The 14,102-nt window shown below is 43.6% G+C and overlaps 1 protein-coding gene across 4 annotated transcripts in view; it reads right to left on the reverse strand.

The window, feature by feature from the left end:
• tpp2 (tripeptidyl peptidase 2) overlaps nt 1–14,102 on the reverse strand; it is a 189,453-nt gene that overhangs the window by 135,185 nt on the left and 40,166 nt on the right. For all 4 annotated transcript variants that reach the window (XM_038818140.1, XM_038818141.1, XM_038818143.1 and 1 more), the window contains exons 5-8: nt 8,369–8,493; nt 7,895–8,058; nt 6,122–6,276; nt 3,460–3,536 (exon numbers count right to left, since the gene is read on the reverse strand). In XM_038818140.1, the coding sequence (XP_038674068.1) occupies nt 3,460–3,536; nt 6,122–6,276; nt 7,895–8,058; nt 8,369–8,493 (521 nt within the window). The remainder of the gene's footprint in view (nt 1–3,459; nt 3,537–6,121; nt 6,277–7,894; nt 8,059–8,368; nt 8,494–14,102) is intronic.

Here is a 14,102-nt window from a genome sequence, read left to right on the forward strand (position 1 = left end):
GCCCAGCTTTTTGTGGGATATGTTGTCCTTTTTGGATCCCTCCATGAACTCTTTTTCAGGCAGGGATGACTGCTCTCTCTCGGAACTGGAAAGGTAAATCAACTTTGCGTCAAATTTTCACCTTTCTCTCACGTTCACATGGTCTATCTCTGACTCATCCCTTCCTTTGCTTGATGTCTCTAGCTCCATATCAGGAAACAGGTTATCCAAAAATTTTACTTATACGCCCACTGACTCCCACAACTGTCTCGGCTACATTTCCTCACACTCTGTTTCCTGTAAGGACTCCAGACCATTATACCAGTTTCTCCGTCTCCATCACATCGTTTCTGATGATGCAATCTTTCACAACAACACTCTTGATATATCCTCCTTTTTACTCAAAAGAGGATTCCTCCCAACATTTTTGCCACAACCCTCAACCGTGTCTGACTCATTTTCTGCACTTCGGTTCTCCTTGCCGTTCAAGGTCCCTAAAATTCCTTCAGGAGGAGCAGCAGTTTGTGTGTGCATTTCTTTCAATTTGGTATGCACCACTTCTACACTGGGGAGACCACATGCAATTGGATGACTGCTTTATGGAACAGCTCTGCTCTGTCTGCAGGTATGACCCTAAACTTCCATTTGTTTGTCATTTAAATCTCCACCTTGCTGACACATGGAAATCTTGGTTTTCAGCCTGTTGCAATGCTCCAGTGAAGTTCATTGCGAATTCAAAGAACAACACCACGGGCGCGATTCTCCACTCCCCACGCCAGGTGGGAGAATCGCGGGTCGGACGGCCCGCGCCGGAGTGATTCACGCCACTCCGTGCTGCCGGGAACCCCGCACCCTGCCGGGTAGGGGTGAATCCCGCCCTACTAGTCACCAGCTGCCAACCTAAAAAAGACCCCTTTGCTGATCATCCAACTCAATAGTCTAATCCTGCTTTCTCCCCATAGTTTTTGATCCCATTCTCCCCAAGTGCTATAGCTAGGGGAGAATGGGATCAAAGGACATGGGGAGAAAGCAGGATTAGGCTATTGAGTTGGATGATCAGCAAAGGGGTCTTTTTTAGGTTGGCAACTGGTGACTAGTAGGGCGGGATTCACCCCTACCCGGCAGGGTGCGGGGGCCCCGGCAGCACGGAGTGGCGTGAATCACTCCGGCGCGGGCCGTCCCAAAGGTGCGGAATCCTCCGCACCTTCAGTGGCTAGGCCCCCCCGGAGTGGTTTGCTCCCCGCCGACTGGCGGGAAAGGGTTTGGCGCCACGCCAACCGGCGCCGAAGGGCCTACGCGAGTTGGCGCATGCGTGGGAGCGCCAGCACGCACTGGCGTAATCCCCGCGCATGCGCAGAGGGATTCGCTTCCGCAACGGGAATGGCGGAGGACCACGACCTCCGGTCCGGAAGGATTGAGTGCCCCCAGGACACAGGCCCGCCCACGGATTGGTGGGCCCTGATCGCAGGCCAGGCGGTGGGGTTGGAGAATCCCGCCCGTAGTGTGCTCCAGGGGTCGGTGCTGGGACCACAATTTTCACAATATACATTAACCATTTGGAAGAAGGAACTGAAGGCACTGTTACTAAGTTTGCAGAAAATACAAAGATCTGTAGAGGGACAGGTAGTATTGAGGAAGCAGGGGCCTGTAGAAGGACATTGACAGGCTAGAAGAGTGGGCAAAGAAGTGGCAGATGGAATACAATGTGAGACAGTGTGAGGTTATGCAATTTGGAAGACGGAATGGAAGAATAGACTATTTTCTAAATGGGGAACTGTTTAGGAAATCAGAAGCCCAAAGGGACTTGAGAGTTCTTGTTCAAGGTTCGCTTAAGGTTAACATGCAGGTTCAGTCAGCAGTTAGGAAGGAAAATGCAATGTTTAGCATTCATGTAGAGAGAGCTAGAATATAAGACCAGGGATGTACTTATGTGGCTGTATAAGCCTCTGATCAGACCCCATTTTGAGTATTGTGAACAGTTTTGGGCCCCGTATCTAAGGAGGGATGTGCTGGCCTTGGAAAGGGTTCAGAGGAAGTTCACAAGAATGATCCCTGGAATGAAGAGCTTGTTGTATGAGGAACGGCTGAGGACTCTGGAATCTGTACTCGTTGGGAGTTTAGAAGGATTAAGGGGGATCTTATTGAAACTTACAGGATAATACAAGGCCTGGATAGAGTGGACGTGGAGAAGACATTCCCACTAGTCGGAAAAACTAGAACTAACACAATCTCAGACTAAAGGGACGATCGTTTAAAACAGAGATGAGGAGGAATTTCTTCAGCCAGAGGATGGTGAATCTGTGGAACTCTTTGCCGCAGAAGCCCGTGGAGGCCAAATCGCTGAGTGTCTTTCAGACAGAGATAGATAGGTTCTTGATTAATAAGGGGATCAGGGGTTTTGGGAGAAGTCATGAAAAAACTATCAGCCATGATTGAATGGCGGAGCAGACTCAATGGGCTGAGTGGCCTAATTCTGCTCCTTTGTCTTATGGTCTTCTCATACACTCTGCTCTGCTCTGCCCTCTTTGCATTTGTGTTTTTATTTCTATGTGACGGTCTTAATCTTGTTTTTCCTATGTTTGATTGAGAGATAGCTGTTCATTATTCTGCTATTCCCACCCACTGGATAAATATTTTGTTTCTTTATTACAACCATTAATAATAATCTTTATTAATGTCCCAAGTAGGTCGACATTAACACTGCAATGAAGTTGCTTGAAAATCCCCTAATCGCCACACTCCGGCGCCTGTTATGGTACACAGAGGGAGAATTCAGAATCTCCAAATTACCTAACAGCACGGTTTCCGGGACTTGTGGGAGGAAACCGGAGCACCCAGAGGAAACCCAAGAAGACACGGGGAGAACTTGCCGACTCCGCACAGACAGTACCCAAGCCCGGAATCAAGCCTGGGATCCTGAAGCTGTGAAGCATCAGTGGTAAAAACTGTGCTACCATTCGCTTTGCATTATGTACCATGAAACCTTTTGTCATTTAATCTCTTCCATGCTACACACCATCGGAGACCTTTCCTTTTGTTCTTCCCCCTGCTTTCCCCCTTTTCACTTGCTCAAAACTGATAACATTTCTCTTCTTCAGTTCTGAAGAAAAGTCCTTAACCTGAAATGGAAACTCCCTCTCCCTCTCTTCAACATTTTCTGTTTTATTTCAGGTTTCCAGCATCTGCCAGTGTTTTGCTTTTGATTGTGTAATAGGTGCTAATGCAAATAGTTAGTGCAGTGTTTGGGTAATATAAGTAAACGTTCATTTTAAGCAATAGGGACTGTAGTAGAACAATCTTGTAGCATTCATTGATAGAAAAAACTAATGCCAAGGTTCACACTAATGGTAATGTATTTACCTTTCCATTAACAATTCAAACCTATTGTCTGTCAAATTTGATTCTACATGTCATTCCACTGATCTATAATTTTATCCATTTGATATTAGTGTCAGCAAAGCACTGATCAATTATACTCACCCTGCATTGGGCCAATGTGTAGCCTCACCATAGCTGTAGTTTACAAGATCACATTTATATTTTATTGCTTCAATCATCTGTTGATAGAATAAGAACAAGGCTTAAATATATTCCAGACTGAAATATTTTTGCACAAGACAATCAGGCATTATGAAAAATCTCAGAACCTTTTTCAAAACCTCGGGGGCGGGATTCTCCGTTTCTGAGTCTAAGCGCTGACGCTAACGGAAAATCCGTGGACTTCCACATCAGAAAAATCGGGGCCACACTTGTGCCGATTCTGCTATCGGTGAGGGGTTAGCATCAGCACTGCCTGGAACCCCATCGAAACCCACTAAAAACGGTGCGGGAATAACCAGGTCCGTGATGGACACTCGCAGGGCTGACAAGCTGCAGCCGCGCTTAAACTATGCACCCCCCACACACACACTGCTTGGGGCTGAAAAAATGGGACAGGTTGCGCTGGAGCATCGCTTTATAAATGACTTGGAAAATGTGGAAGATACAGGGCAGGATTCTTCTTGGCCGACGCCGAAATCGGGGCGTGCAATCGGGCGGAGAATAGATTATAGAATTTACAGTGCAGAAGGAGGCCATTCGGTCCATCGTGTCTGCACCTGCTCCTGGAAAGAGCACCCTACCCAAGGTTAACACTTCCACCCTATCCCCATAACCCAGTAACCCCACCCAACACTAAGGGCAATTTTGGACACTAACGGCAATTTATCATGGCCAATCCACCTAACCTGCACATCTTTGGACTGTGGGAGGAAACCGGAGCACCCGGAGGAAACCCACGCACACACGGGGAGGATGTGCAGACTCCGCACAGTGACCCAAGCCGGAATCGAACCTGGGACCCTGGAGCTGTGAAGCGATTGTGCTATCCACAATGCTACCGTGCTGCCAAATAGCTCCCGATGCTGAAATCGCGGCAGGCGCCGGTTTGAAGCTGAATCGCCATGCTCGGTCTTCCAAAAAACAACGTCACTGCGATGCACAGCGCGTGTAGTTGAAACACCGTTCGCGTCTCGTTAGTGGGTGCCGGTCAAGCAGGTTTCTTTGGCCAGGATGTGTAGAGCTTCATCACTGTTGTTGGAGCTACACTCACCCAGACGGGTTGGGAATATTCCACCACACTCCTGACATGTGCCTTGTAAAATAGTGGACAGGCTTAGGGGGTTCAGGAGGTGAATTACTTGTCACAGAATTCCCAAACTCTGTCCTGCTCTTGTAAGCACAGGATTTATGTGGCTGATCCAATTAAATTTCTGGTCAATAGTAACCCCAGGATGTTGATGGTGGGTTCCAACAATGTAATACTGTTGAATGTCAAGGATTCTTTCTTGTTGGTGGTGGTTATATTACCATGCCATTGTGTGGCACTGATGGCACTTTCTATTTATCAGCTCAACACCCGAATGTTATCTAGGCCTTGCTGCACGTAAGAGTGAACTGCTTCAGTATCTGAAGAGTAGCAGATGATACTGAACATGCTGCATTCGTCAGTGAACATTCCAGTTCTGACCTTATGGGGAAGAGGGAAGGTCATTGATAAAGGATCTGAAAATAGTTGGGCATAGGACACTACTGTGAAGAATTCCTGCAGTGATGACCTGGGCTAAAATAATTGGCCTCTAACAATCACACCCATTTCCTTTGTGTTGGCTATAACTCAAACTGGTGGAGAATGTGACTTCAATTTTACTCCTTGATGCTACATTTTGTCAAATGCTGACTTGATGTCAAGGACAGTCACTCTCACCTAATCTCTCGAATTCAGCCTTTCTGTCAATGTTTGAATCAAGATTGTACTGAAGTGGAAATCAAAACCAAACTGAGCAGTAAGTGAACATGTAGATGAGACAATAGAATTCCAAGGAATTCCTATAGTGTAGAAGAAGGCCATTCGGCCCATCGAGTCTGCACTGACCCTCTGAAAGAGTAGCCTACCTAGACCCACTCCACTGCCCTATTCTTGTCAACCCACCTAACTTGCACATTTTTAGACACTAAGAGGCAATTTAGCATGGCTAATCAACCTAATCCGCACTTCTTTGAACTGTGGGAGGAAACCTGAGCATCGGAGAGAACTCACGCAGACACAGGGAGAACGAACGTACAATTTCCACACAGGCAGTCACGCAAGGCTGGAATTTAACCTGGGTCTGTGAAGTAGCAGTGCTAACTTCTGTGCCACCATGGCTCCCTGTCAATTAAATACAGCTTCTGCCATTATGCTAATGATTTAAGAGTGATGAGGGTCGGGGAGGGAGGGGGAGTTGGGTTAATTGCCAGATCTGTCATGCTTTTTAATGACAGGGACATAACTGGGTCATTTTCTGCTGAGACTTTCTACCTGTCTCTTGTTGAGAATACTATGAACTGACTAAAAACATTCTTCTGAATATGTTTTAACAATTTTGCAATCTCTGTATCTTTTACAATAATTTATCTCAATTTTTATTAGGGTAGTTGAAATCCTTGCCTACATATTTGTTTTTCTCTTTCGCTCTGGCTGTTTTTGGGATCTATATTTCCAGCAGTAGAACAAAATAAGAGGAAAATCAAAAGTAAATTTTGAAATGATCCTTGTCGATAACAAGATGAATCAAAAGCATAATGCAGCTGAATTAAAAAAGGCTGATAAATGAACACTCACAGCTCTGATCAACCCTGTTCCAGTTTCCATGGTGCTAAGCCTTGTGTCACCAATCTTCACAGCAAGGATTTGAGCCCCGGGTGCGATACCATTCCGTTCAGGATCATCTGGAAAAAAGCCTGCAGCTATACTAGCTACATGTGTCCCATGAGCCCCTGTTGAGAACAAATGCCAACATAAAGATACAGTAGCTTTACACTTCCCGACTCAAACTATCTATAATCTGTCTGCATATCCCTTATGTCTTCTTCTTAACATACCTTCCTTGCTCGTCTGCAAATTTAGCTACCATGCCTTCACTCCCCTCCCCAAGTTATATGGACATTACTCAAGGAACCTCATGGTTCTCATCCTCAGTAGCAAGAAACTATAAGAGAAAGTTATGACCTCAAGGGAGACCATTACCTTTTAAAAACAAAATGAATCTCATAGGTATTAACTACAAGAATCACATCACAAGATTTCATATTTCCAACAAAAACCTTTACTGTACAAGAATTAAACAAAGCAAGTACATCTAACTTAGTGCTATATTTTGCAACCAATGTTATTTAACCCATAAATCTCAATAGTATATTCCTTTTTCTACTGTTATTCCTACCCAAGTTTCTCTACATTTTTTAGGGTCTTAAGGGTTCCTTCACTTCTCCTGATACCAAACTAAATCAGATTTAAGGAATTCACTATTTTGCTCCGTGTTTTCCGTGGTATGAGATTCCATTTGGTTCTTCCACTGGTATTCAGCCTGGAGACCCTCCAATTCTGTTTATGCATCTCACGATTGTGCACAACCCAGCTCAAGCATGGGCCTCATTGTTTTCTTGCTCAAACATCAGGAAAAATCCTTGTTTCCCACATCAGGTTCCAGCTGCTTACTTGCACCAACAGCTGTCAGCTTTCTCTCTGCTTATGTCTCTGTCTGTGAGAAAATACACAAATAAACCCAACACAAAAGGGTATATTCCTTGCAACCTACCCCCATGGTAGCATGACACTCCTGGAATGTCGGAAATAGAGATTTAAACCTATAACTCACTATTCCCAAACCTGCCATTTGAACTAAAGTACATGGGCAATTTAAGAACCTCCCTTAGTTACTATTTGCCGTTGATCTAGGAATTACGTGGATAATTCACACCTTTAACAAGGCAGAACAATTCTCCTCATGCTTACGGTCTTCAGTTCCCCAGCTAAACCATCCCCACGTGCGTTTTATGACTCTCGCTTTTTTACCTCTGAACAAGTATACATGAAGCATTGTTTGAATGGGATTTAGCTTTAGGTTTGTTTGCGAAAGTTTACCTAAAAAAGTTACTTTCCTAAAACATATGAGTCATGAAATTAGACATTTCCAAAGCAATGGACTTTGTGAAATATTTAATATAAATTAATAATTTTTATGGCAATGCTCACATTAAGTTAGATAACACATTTGATAATGCTTGATATACTGTCCACTGTTACGTTGAATCTAGCCTTGTTTAAAGCCACAACTCTAGTTGCTGAATGAGTTCATTCAGAATTTAATTGCTTTTCTGCTTTCAGGACAATTCCACAAGCAAGTGAAAGAGCGTGCAAAACATCAACATTGGTGCAATGGACTCTTTTTTAGTTGGTGAGGTGCCTGATATCACTGAACCCAAGAATCACCAAACTAAGCACCCACACAAGAGCATTTTTGCTCAAGTGCACATGTTTCTTCCCTGTAGGTATATATTCCATTTATCCAAATTCGGAGAATTCGGGCAAGAGTCAGGTGAACTAAAGTCTTACCTCCGCTTGTCACAATACAGAGTGTGTTGCCTTCATCATAAATATTGACAGAGTAGTTGAGCATCTCAGATATCCCCAATGAGGCATATTCTTGTGCTTCACTGTAATTCCTCAGTACAGCGCAGGTACTGAGATCACCACATTCACTTGTGTCCACACAGGCTCTAAAGACAAATGGTTATGATCCATGGAGAAATAATTATGAACCACAGCAACACATTTCTGAGTAGAATTCAATTTGAATCATGTGGTTTGTTGAAAGGTGCTTTTACTCTTGAAGGGAAATTTAAATTCTTCTTCACAGCAAATTACTAATTTAAAATTCTCAATTAACGAAATAAAGAGCTCTTCAAAAACAGCATCAGACACAAAGATTTCTTTTAACTTCCTAAAAACATCATTCTCAATATCTGGAATACTTTATCAACAAGCATTTTTCATAATACAGTTTTTAGGAATCGCTTCAGTGGTTACCTCCATGTCTCACCATCATGCCACACTAGGCAGTCATTTGCAGGACCAAGGTCACAGTACTTTTTCTCCATGGTATTTAGCAATTCCACCCGAGTCTGGAGTTCCTCTCGCTGCATCTTTTCTGCCTTTACAAAGTAAAAATGCTGGTATTAAAAATGTTGGTCCAGTTAGGTAACAGCCTATAAACCTTTTCAAATGCAATTGAGCAGTTAAACTGTTTAAATAACAGTTTTAGTCACCTTTGAACCGTAAACACGTGGCATAAACAATAACAATCAAATATTGCACTTCCTCTCCGTGTCTGCGTGTGTTTCCTCCGGATTCCTCCCACAGTCCAAAGATGTGCAGGTTAGGTGGATTGGCCATGCTAAATTGTTCCTTAGTGTCCAAAATGTTAGGTGGGGTTACGGGGATAGTGTGGGTTTAAGTAGGGTGCGCTTTAATGAGCCAACTGGCATAAATTACCGGAGGCCACTGGAATTTAGTGGTGGCACAGGGAATTAAAAGGGAGTCGCACTGCTTTCCTGTATCTCTTGAAGGCACTGAGGGGCATTAATTAAATCAGGCCCCTCTCATGGAAGCAACATGGTTTCCCACCGGTTCTCCAACTGGTGGAAGGATCCATGTCAGGGATATTAAATCCAGGCCTATATTTCTTTCATTCTATGACCATTTTTTCCCCAGTGTGACTTTGCTATTAGGTTATGAATTGATATTTTCTCATTGCACAATTTTAAATCTGTTGGTTTTTCAATATTCTGATCGAGTAAGATTTCTTGTAGGCATTCCATGAACTCCACACTATCACTGCAAATGTTGACTGACCAATCTGTAGGAAAATTAAAGCCCTCTCTGATTATTGTACCATCCTTTCTACATGAACCTCAAATTTCCTGATTCATACTCTTCTCAACACTCCAATTATTGTTCTTCCTCTTCAGGTACCATGGCTTTCATACGTGTGGATGGTTATCCTGGCAATTGTATATTTTGACTTTACATCTCTGAGATGGTGAAAGGAACTAGCCAATATAAAACTTTCCTGACAGATAGACATTTATTGCCAGAAGATTAACCAGATCTAATATCTAAACAAGGGATCCATTGAAGGTCAGAAGGGTTGGTTGCACTTTAGCATCCAAGATGGAAAATCCCCTATGATGTTGGTGCAGAGGTAAACTACTCAATCTCCAAAGTGGAAAATTAGGAGCTAAAATCAAATTTATTTCATTATGTTTCTTTTGGAGACTTTCTGATATATTTAAGAGGAAATCTATACTTTGCTTTGACTTTAGTCTAAAGGATATGCAATACTGTCCCCACAAACGTAAATCATTTATCTCTGAGGTCATTGAACAATGTAAGAGTTATGTTTATTAGACCAATAGTTACCTCCTTATAAGGATCAATTGAAATCAGCTCTTAATGGATATCTACTTTGATTCTAGTCAGTATTATTTTAATACTGCACTGTACCAGTGGTGAATCATCAGAAATCTAACGCTGGCTTTGCTTGAGAACAGAGAAATGCAAAAACATACTTCATGATACCAACGTTTTTCGCAAATTATGAGCACAGATTCTGGACAAACTGCTTCACTTTGTCTGATATTTAAAACCTTTGATAGACTTTGGAGCTGACATTTTGTATAGTCGTTAAAAGCTTATGATAGATGTTGCTATTGTCATCAGACCAAAACATAGAGGTATCGAATTTGTTTTTTGATGTAGGCAATGTACTTCATGGATCAGTACAATCATAGTATGAGTGAAATGCATTCTCTGTAGCAAGTATTCCAATTGTTGCCTTTGTCTCTTGTATACTTATGCTCTATTATTTCTTGTTATTTCATTTGATACCATCTAAGCGGCATAGGACCGATTCTCTGTACATGTTCTGAAAAGAAGAGCTTGCAATATTTGATGTTAATCTTAAAAAAGCACAAAACACACAGAACGTTTGATGCTCATAATGAAAGTCTAGAGGATTCAACTTATGTGAAAGCTGAAGATCTTGTGGCAAGAGTTTCACTGAGATAGAAGGCACAATTTTGTGGGTCCATTAGCCACATGCATAAATCTCGGAATGGCCGGAAAATATTGCGAGGGGCCAAAAATGGGATTTGCGTTGGTGATATTTCTGAATGTGATCTCCAGTGGCCTCACTGCTGACATAATCGGGTTCACTCCCAGAAAGGGCGGGTACCTGATTTTAATTCATTTGCATCTATTTAAATCTAACTAGCAGGTTTAAAGTCAGATGTTTCGGATTTACTGAACCTTCCCACACCATGATATCATGTGGGCACAAATTACTACTGCTCTATAAAAACATGAATCAGGCACCAGTGACTCCAAGAGGGAAGGGGTGAAGGAGGTTATTACAGCTCTCCATCGTGTGCTAAGGTTCACAAGAGGAAAGTTACTACTGGACCGGTGTGGTGGGGGGCATCATTCAAGGTTGCAGGGGAGCAGGTTGGGGGTCACCCCTGGGCTGGGGGACGCAGAAAGTCTGAGTTGCTTGTCATTGTCAGCCTGCTGTGTTGTCTGTTTTAAACTCGTTTCTCAGCCCTGAACAATTCTGCAGCCTGTCTGTTTAAAAAGCAGTTCACAGTCCAGAATGAGTGAAAGGCTTTGATAAGGCTGAAGATTGCCAGCTTTGGGACTGACTGAATGTGACCCTGAGAGAGAAGGCAGAACAGTGATGATCACTGCCTCAGAGTATTTGTGCCTCTAACATTCCAGAGAGTCTTCCACGTCCAACTAATTGCCCATTATCATTTGACTTTCACCAATGTCAACTGTCCACAGTTTCACAGTTGAGATGAGTGGTTGAAACCTTAAGTGTCAAGGGATGAAGATTGGGTGCAGGACATCAGGAGGGATAATGTCGAGCCTAGCAGTTGCGATGACCCAGTGTCCTGAGGGGATCCAGCAGCCTTCAAGGTTCAATTGGGCATTCATTTCCCCAACACATGATGAACCCCACTGCTGCTGATATTAAGGGAGGGAGCAACCAGACCGGAGACCGTAGACGACTCTGATTTGGTTAGGGAGGTGACCGCGGCCAGCAAAGCGATCAAGTGTGATGGGCAGCAAAGAATTGAGGTAGCGCTGGCTGCCGGAGACAGTGTAGCATTGTCAGCTTCACAGACAAGAGGACAAGGTGTCGGGAGGGATTAAGGGCTGTGGGATGGATCATCTAGCTATCTCCCATTCCTCTCAGATTATAGATTTGTCTTGGTATTTGTGCCAGTGGAGCTCACAGACAATATCAATTCCAACCCAAGGAGAAACCTGCACCAGGGGGCAGCTGGTCAGACTCAAGACTCGGTAAACGATCAGTCCAAGGAGGGGGCAGAAGACGTCAGAGTAGGAGACCTTGGGTTTACAGGATCTGCATGTCATCGCTAGAGCTGTCGAACATCATGTGCTACTGAAGAATCCAGCTCAACAAGGAGACAATGCGGCACCTCTGAGATGTACGTGCAGACATGGCACCACTTGGAGGCGGATGGCACCTGCTCTCTGTGGCCAAAAAGATCATGGCAGCCCTGAACTTCTACGCCAACGGCTCATTACAGGGTTCATCCGACAATTTCTATGGGATCTCTCAATCGTCAGCCCACAAGTGCTTCCAAGTGGTCAGGGATGCTCTGTATGCCCAGCCCTCTAACTTCATCCGTTTTGACCTTGACCAACAGGTGCCTGGGCTGCAGGCTTCACAGCCATCATCGGGCTGCCACAGGTCCAGTGGGTCAGTGGGAGGGCACAGGTAGTCTTTTGAGGAACTAGGCATCAGGGATTGCCCTTAATCAACGTGAAGGGTTCCATGGAATGTACAATGTTACAACATTTTGGGCTAGTGCACAGTCAATTCCAGCCCCACAGGCCCCAGACTCCCAATATAAATGAATTAACCCATAATTTGTATATTTTCCTGAGATCTTTGAAGCTAGACTGCTCGAATGACTTACAGGCACCGGATATGTAAGTAAAACGTTTTTACAAACGGTTTATTTATAATAAGAGAAGAGATAAACATGTAATGGAAAAATAGAACAATGGTCTACTAATCTGACTATACCCCAAACCCTCTACCCAGACTCACGAGACTGACACAAGGTGGAGGGGGGTAGGAAAGGTTGAAGATGACAGGGATTAAACTGGACGAGGGATGAGACTCTTCGCTGCCTAATGGTCTTTGTAGGTGGTGATCTTCTCAGAATGCGAGGTTTTGAAAATACATCCATTGGTTAGAATCTTGTGAAATTTGCCTTCAATTAGACCTCCCGGGCTGCAGGATTTCCTCTGGAGAGTCACCTTGACTTGTACAGGTCTCCACCAGATTGACTCTCAGTCTCACTGAGATAGTATTAGAATTCACTGTTAGAATTCTCAACCTGAGAGTTTACAGCAGATTCACCGTCACTCTGCCTTTCACTCTCCCTGTCTGATCTTTGTGCAGGGTTTCTAGCTGTGGTATAGAGAGAGAGAAAAGGGCCTGGACTTCAGGACCCTGAGATATCAGCCTGGGCATTTCCATGCCTTTCTCACAGAGGTTTAACCTGCACAGGCCTAGCTGGAAAAATCTGCTTTCAGCATTAAATCAGGAGTTAAACCTTCACGGGCCTAATAGAGTGTCCAAACCTGTTCACTCCAGCTGAGATATCAGAGAATGAAGATGTTCCAGCCTTTTTGAGAGAGATGTTTAACAGGCTTCTGTCCACCTCTTAGAATGGATGAGACTGTTCATCTTCTGCCAGCATTGGACCCCCAACACTCGGGTAGACGGTGGACCGCCTCACCTCCACCGCTCCGAAAAGCCTGTTTAGTTTACCCTCTGAAAATCCTTGGGCGGCTCTCCTTGCGGCCATTCTCGTAGCTTGCCTGGGACTGAGTGCTGAGGAACTGTTTAAATACAGCTCTGTCTCGATTACAGTATTCAACTGAGCCCCAGGTCGGGCGAATCAGATGCCCGACGAGTCAGGCGCGGTGTGTTTCACGGGGTGCAATAGTTGCTCTAAGTGGGGTAAGACTGCGATCGGAACTGCGCCGCTAAGTGCACCGAGTTTTACGCATGTCATATTGGAAAAATTACGCCCAGAGTCTTTAGTTGAGGTAAACGAGCCTGCACAATGCCGTAGCTTTACAAAATATACAGCATGCTTGTCTACATGATGGGCCTGCTCAACATTCAGTTTCCTGAGAACCTTACAAGCTAGGCTAGAATTACAACAAATTCAGAGTTAAACATAAATTAGATATATACATCTAATTAGACAGCAAGACCAAAGTTCCGTTGGTGAATTATACTTCTTATATGTTTTTAATAAGATTCCATAAAGTGGATTCATTGGATGCTTCACTCCAAATGTAACTGGCTTCTCATTGTGGAATTTTGAAGTATAAATATTTAGAAATTCAATTAAAAAATTCAATTATAATGATCTTTAAGAATTTCTGAGCAAGTTGCTCTTAATAATTCAACTCTGATCTACTGCAATAAAGTAACTCAATATAGGCAGTAGAAATGTTCACTTTCAGTTACTTTCCCATGGGAAAAATAGTTAATAACAGAAGAAGATGTTGCAATTAATAGAGGAGACAGTGTAAATTTGAATATCCATTTAATGATTAATTACCAGTTTCACTCTAGTAGCCATGAGAGCTCTGATTTAATAGATACTTACTGTGCCGACGCTGCGTTATAAATTTGCTCATTCAAAATACT

The sequence above is a fragment of the Scyliorhinus canicula genome, chromosome 14, assembly GCF_902713615.1.
Source record: "Scyliorhinus canicula chromosome 14, sScyCan1.1, whole genome shotgun sequence".
Lineage (NCBI taxonomy): Eukaryota > Metazoa > Chordata > Chondrichthyes > Carcharhiniformes > Scyliorhinidae > Scyliorhinus > Scyliorhinus canicula.